The following is a 6,470-nucleotide window of genomic DNA, read 5'->3' on the forward strand; positions in this document are numbered from 1 at the left end:
CATATGGGAGTGCTGGGACGTTGAGAACACTAGGATTGAATTCCCTACACCTATAGGTCTTGTACAAAAGGATACAGAAAAACTACTCTATCTAAGCTACAGTATTGGAGCCATTAAGTATCCTTTTTGGAGGGGAATTAGAAATACCCTTGTCCAGGTGACAAGGAAGTAGTTTGCAACAGACAGGGAGCGGTGTGCTGAGACCTGCAGGAACCACATTGGTATTGGGGCGGATACAGTTGTAGGTGTTACACTAACGCTTGTTGTGGGGCTTGGAGTTTCTCTAATTGTTTGGTCTTGTGAGTGATCTCCAACTGACGCTCAGCCTCTTGGATCTGTTCATCCAAAGATAAGGGGTTGTTTGGGGCCATAGCTTCCTGTACTGGCTTGTGGGCCTCAGTTGGTACTACAGGCATGTCTGCTCCGGTTGTCTGGCTCCCTGCCATGGGTAGGGGGTTCCTATCTGGAAGGGGTTCCCCTGACGTTTGTGTATTCACTATCTGGTCTATACGCTGATAGTTGTGGGTAGAGGATTGTATTGTAAAAATAGGGTAACAACCTCAGGATAGAACAAATGCAATCCTCTCAGGAAGTAAGGCTTTGGGCAGGGCAGCAATATCATGAGGGGGGTGCGCTTGCTTAGCAAGCGCAAGGCCTGATGGCCCAAGTTGAAACCTGCTGAGGCCATCCAAGGCCCAACATGTAAGAACCATACCAACCGTTTCTTCCTCATACTACTCACACGATTGCTATCCAACTCCTAACCGATCCCTACCCTACTACCTACCGGTATCCCCCAAGCTACATTGAGCTGTTAGGTATATAAGCAGGGCAGTGTACATAGTTATGGTAGATAGTTTTTGAGTATCCTTTTGTACAAGACCTATAGGAATAGAGGTTTACTCCTAGTTCTATCTATCCCAGTGCTCCCATACACCTCGTAGCGGATTCGAACCCATATTGGAGTCCTCTCTTACCTGTGTCGTTACACAACAGGGCCTCTCAAGGCCTGGCTCATGAATGGCAGTCGTGACAGTAAGGAACTTGTTCATACAGGTCTATAGACTACTCCACCAAAAGTTCTCATGATAATTACCATTGTGTGCGGCTCTACAGCCTCATGTTTGGTGGAGCTATTTTGGTGGTTCGGCACATTGCGCGCACAGACACGGTAGCTGAGCTTATCAACTCGAAAATTTCGCCGTTGCGGCAAGCAACCCCGCTGCATCTCGCCATGCTGACTGTATTCATGCATGATTACACCCCACTTTATCTGCAAGGCTGCCTACATATACGATTACAACTCACCTTGTCCAAGCGCGGACTGAAAACACGATTACTACCCACATTTATCTAAAGCTAAGTTGCTAAGTATATGATAGACTTTGTAACCACTTGAGTTCAACCTGGTTTCTTCACTCAAGAATTCTTTTCCTTCACTGTCCCCAAAGTGCTGCGAAAATGGCCGACATCATCATCGTAGGCGGCGGAATTGCTGGGACGGTCATCGCATCGCGCTTGCATGAGAGAAAGCTGCCGCTCGCGATCGTGCTCATTGAAGCCGGCCCTGACCCTACTGGTAGCCCGTATGTCACAGATCCAGCCGCAGCTGCACACCTTCACTTCTCTGAGTACGACTACAACTACTCCACAACGCCTCAAGATCATCTCGACGGAAAGCCGAAGCGTAATGTCGGCTTCAAAGGCCTTGGTGGCGGAAGCGTCATCAACAATGGTAAGAATGTAGCCGCCTGGTATGAGATGTCCGCTGATTACACCAGGTGGCTGGACGAGAGGTGATAGAACAGATTATGATCTTTGGGCGCGCGACGTCGGCGATCAACGTTGGAGCTACGAGGGTCTACTTCCATACTTCAAACGTACTGAAAAGCATTTCGACCCTGGTGCAGATCCGTCGCAGCATGGTTTCGATGGCCCGATGCATACTGCATCCGTCAGTTCAACTGGACGCAAGTACCCATTGCGCAACACAGTACTAAGGCTGTGGTCGAACCTGGGAATCCCGTATATTCACGATCTCAACGATGGCCGACCGCAAGGAATCAGCGACCTGGTGGAGAATTTTAGAGATGGGAAAAGGCAAATGACGCAATCGGTGTTCTCGCTGAAAGGCGTTCGAGTGCTTACAGGAACCATCGTTCGCCGTGTGCTTTTCAATGACGCTAAGACAGCCGTGGGCGTGGAGCTCGCGGACGGTGGAAAAATCGATCTCAACGAAGGTGGTCAAGTCATCATCTCCGCTGGCGCTTACCGAACGCCGCAAATATTGATGCTTTCTGGTGTCGGTGACCCCGTCCACCTATCGCAGCACGACATCCCACTTGTATGCGACCTTCGGCAGGTGGGCCGAAATCTGCATGACCATCTGGGTTTGTTTCGATACTGGAAACTCCGACACCCAGAGAAAGGTCTTGCCATTGGCTCACCACTATTTGGGGGCCCGAACTATGACAAGGGAGGGCCAGTAGACTTTTTGGTCCGCGCACCAATTCCTGTCGATCCATTAAAAGCAGCTATCGAGAAAGACAAGGGCCCAGTATCTGATGACCATGCGCTGCTCAAGGGTCCACGCACTCATCTCGAGATGTTGCTCATGTATATTGCCGTCGGGGGGGAGGCACAGGGCCTTCAGATCCCGATCGACGGGTCTTCGATCACGACCTTCTTCATGGGCTGTCTTCCTACATCGCGCGGCTCAGTGACTCTCGCATCGTCTGATCCCTCCGCGAATCCGATCATCGATCCAAGCTACTACGCAACAGAGGCAGATCGCCACGTCATGCGTACAGGCTTCCGCACGCAATCGCAGCTCATGTTCAGCACAGCTGAAGGCAAGGAGCTTGTCGAAAGAGAGCATACGCCATCAGGCTACCCAGCACTGGAGATGGACGCTTCAGACGAGGAAATTGATGCGCGAATCAAGATGGGCGCAGGAACTACATATCATCCCGGAGGAACAGCGGCGATGGGAACGGTTGTTGATGGTTCGCTAAGAGTATATGGGGTTCAAAACTTGCGTGTTGCGGATGCGAGTGTTGTAAGTTGCTCATCTGTGAAGAACGTTGAATACGGCTGATCGAAAGCAGATACCCAAGCCCCTTGCCGCACATTATCAGGTGCCTGTGTATGGTTAGTCACTTTTTCCCAGCAGATCTACAAACGATACTGACATACTCGGATAGCAATCGCTGAGCAGGCCGTGAATATTCTAGTTGCTGAGTGTTTCAGCTAAGCAAAACACTTAACCAAAAAGTCGACTAGTGCATTGTTGTTGTTTCTCGTCTCCATGTACGAGGTGAATTGTCACATCCTTGAGTCTGTCGTGTGCTCCCTGCGAACTTCCTGGCATCAAGTACATGAATACCTTCGCGGGATCAGACCTCAATCTATTTATTATCAGGCAACTTCAACTCAATTGCTGCCAATGTGCCCATGATTGTCAAAGACTCTCGGAGGCAGTCAAATATTGGAGCTGCAAGCGCGCGTTCGGTAGCCTGAGCAGATCGAGAGACTAGAAGACAGTGTCAGTGACTGATACATGAGTGGTAAGAGCGAAGAGCTTACCTCAATATTGGACGCACAAGCACAATGTAGAAGACGAGAAGCTGAGAGAGACGAAAACGAGGCACTGATCTATATATCGTGCGACCAAGGCCTGGAACAACTGCCAGACGCCTTCTGCCTGCTTGGCTCAGGAGCGCCACGCCACAAACACAAACCCACTCCGTGTCCAAGTATCTCGAGACGGTTGACATGCGCTACCCGCCTGAGGCATATAAACATTTTGGGAGCGTAATATGCTGCTAACGAGGGGAAGGCTAAATTTGTGCGCAGGTGCGTGTTCCCTGAGGAGCCGTTAAGTAAGAGAAGTGTGGTAAGGTCGCCGTGGCTAATCTAAGCACACGGAAAACGAAGGAAACCCTCGTTCCGCATAAGATCTAGCGCTCTTCGCACCTAAGCGGAAGGAGGGTTTGACGGCAAAGATTCGGGCGTGGGGATGCGGACTGAGCGTCGGAAAAGGGAACTTTACGTCATTAGGTCGCGTAGTGGTGCGCGTGGCGCCACAACCCGTTCGCAGGCAAGGAACGAGACTCGGACGTAGTTGCCGCCGAGCACCTTCACCGTCAAGTAATCTCGAAACGACTGCACGTACGCCATGTACACAATCATGACCTGTCCCAGCTGCGGCGGCAAGAAGCGCGGCACCACCTTTGGCTTGTCCCACTGCGACTGCCCGTCAACGACAAAGATGATGCCTTGTTTAATCAGCCGAAGAACCGTCTGCGTCTGAACTGCCTTCGCTGCAGAGCATGACTGAGCGACGCCCAACCAGTCGTGCGATCCATCACATCGTTCACGCGTTATCATTTCGAAGACAAAGCTGGACACTCTCGGGTAATAGTTGTGCCAATGCATCACTCGTCATTGACAGAACGAAGGAATCAATTGATCACTTCAAAGAGCGCCCAGGCTCTCACGAACTGAGAGTCTCATAAACCTCAGAGAGGACCCGAAATGATACGCACCGTTCTCGCACGTTGACTCTAGCTAGCCAGATTGTCCTACATGAAACCTGCGAACAGATGAGGCGTACTGGGTCTCGCACCATTGCTGACAGACGAACTAAGCATGTCAGCAGTGGCAATGTCGCGTGCGTTCTGGATTGTAACTCTCGCGCGCTGCGAAGCAATACCATCTCTTCGGGTGCATATGTGAAGATCAAGGCATTGCCGTCATTGAGACTACGCTATTTCGGCATGAGAGAAGTAAATGCATTGAAATATAGCAGTTGAATTAGACCTACACCACCATTCAGGTAGATTGGCCGTCAGAAGGCATGGCTACAAACATTCTGTTCTTTCCACCAAGCAGGTGCCGCTGACTATATCGAAATGCACCAGTCGCTGCGTTTGTTTGCATTCGCCATTCCCCATCATCACGTCCTGACAAATCGTCACAGCTCGATAGACCGCTGTGGCTTCGAGGTCTCAATCAACGATCCGTGGCACCAAGAAGAACTAAGACCTCACAAGCGAAAGTAACAGGACCCAGAAGCCTATCAGCGCTGCGACTATCCCGGCATTGGATACGGTACGCTCGCCACTAGATGATTCGACCACGGTCGTAGAATTGCTCGGTTCGGTTGTTGGGGTTTGGAATATCGCTGTCGAGTTAGACAGGGGTGTTAGACCGTCTGTATCTTGCAGCCAGAGTAGGGGCACAGTGCTATATAGGCTTGTTGGACTGACAAGCTTTCCAGAGTCAACATCGATCGTTGAGCTTTGCGGATGTGCCACCGCGGACGTATTCGAGTGCACCAGTATCGACTTGGCAGGTAGCTGACTGGACCCATACAAGTTTGTCAGTACAGTAGGTCCTGGGAACCAAGCAGCTGATGTTCTTGTGCCTGTCAAAACCGGGACCGTGCGACCTTCGTCGGTTACCAGCTCAATAACCGGTGTCATTGTTTGATCTGTCGAGACTGCCGAAGCTGACGCACGAAAAGATTCAGAAGTGGAGTGCTCGTGCGTGACGATCAAGACAGTCACGCTACTAGAGCTACCGTCATTGTTGCCTGCAGCGGCACTAGGCCGTAGCCCGGTTGGTGAAATGGTTGTGGTCGATGTAGTGGATGGAACAAAGGCCGTTCGAGAGTTCACACTCGATGATGCATCATCTGTCGGAAGTCGTGTCGTCTATGAATAGGCAAATGGGGGTAAGGGTTAGGAAAAAAGTTGTTGACCTGGTCAGCTGATATTGTAGACCAAGACTCCAGGAGTTCAAACATGCCCTTGCCTTGTTATGAGGTGCTTTGGTTGTAGAGTTATTGCTGTTGAAAGGTGCAATCTTGGTGATAGACAGCCTAATTGGGTATAGTTGGCTGCTGAGCACACTAGTCTCGATTAGTATTTTTGGTGAACTCCCAATAAAATCTGGTATTCTGTCAGCATTCTTGTCAGAAAATAGCATACAAGGTGTGCAATGCAGTGATTATGTGTACTTGATACATGCATCAAATTTTCTTTGTCTTATTCCACTGTGCACAGGCAATATTCTACATTCCATTGTTGCTGCCCAATTGGTATTTTTGGTGGAATCCACTAATCCCAATTAGTACTTTTGGTGAAATGATGAGCACACAGGTTAGGAAAGCCAGTCTGTACCATGCACAATACTTTACCTTTTGCAAAGGCCATCTTATATAGCGCAAGAAGATTGTGCAGTCTATCTGATTACTAGCTTCAGTTTTAAAGGAATGCTGTGCTTATACTGTTTCCTTCCCTGACATCTGGACATGCCCTACACAGTGACCCTTTCTTTCCTATCCAAGGGTCAAAAGGCCAAGGCTCAAACATGAAGGGGCAAATGGGGGTCAGGGTTAGGAAAAAAATAGTTGATCTTTGGAGGCCAGCTGATAGAACAGAGCTCCCTGAGCACAATGGTACCCT

General features: G+C 49.9%; 3 protein-coding genes across 3 annotated transcripts; 1 reads left to right on the forward strand and 2 right to left on the reverse strand.

Moving 5' to 3' along the window:
• Nucleotides 1-1,358: 1,358 nt before the first annotated feature.
• Nucleotides 1,359-3,406, forward strand: BU25DRAFT_253749 (GMC oxidoreductase). Its single transcript, XM_033701636.1, has 4 exons — nt 1,359-1,735; nt 1,782-3,058; nt 3,108-3,150; nt 3,204-3,406. Exons 1-4 carry the CDS (start codon nt 1,462-1,464, stop codon nt 3,251-3,253), a joined length of 1,644 nt encoding a protein of 547 aa, XP_033555300.1. The 5' UTR covers nt 1,359-1,461; the 3' UTR covers nt 3,254-3,406.
• On the reverse strand, nt 3,192-3,969 carry BU25DRAFT_416390 (uncharacterized protein). Its single transcript, XM_033707775.1, has 2 exons — nt 3,586-3,969; nt 3,192-3,532 (listed from the first exon to the last, which is right to left on the reverse strand). The coding sequence occupies exons 1-2, from the start codon at nt 3,774-3,776 to the stop codon at nt 3,481-3,483; spliced, it is 243 nt and encodes an 80-aa protein (XP_033555301.1). The 5' UTR covers nt 3,777-3,969; the 3' UTR covers nt 3,192-3,480.
• Nucleotides 3,970-4,736: 767 nt separating this feature from the next.
• BU25DRAFT_484032 (uncharacterized protein) lies at nt 4,737-6,218 on the reverse strand (the record flags this gene model as incomplete). The annotated part of the gene is made up of 2 exons (XM_033711186.1): nt 4,737-5,698; nt 6,203-6,218. 2 exons carry the CDS (start codon nt 6,216-6,218, stop codon nt 5,040-5,042), a joined length of 675 nt encoding a protein of 224 aa, XP_033555302.1. The 3' UTR covers nt 4,737-5,039.
• Between the last annotated feature and the right edge of the window lie 252 nt (nt 6,219-6,470).

This window comes from Macroventuria anomochaeta (genome assembly GCF_010093625.1).
Source record: "Macroventuria anomochaeta strain CBS 525.71 unplaced genomic scaffold BU25scaffold_64, whole genome shotgun sequence".
Lineage (NCBI taxonomy): Eukaryota > Fungi > Ascomycota > Dothideomycetes > Pleosporales > Didymellaceae > Macroventuria > Macroventuria anomochaeta.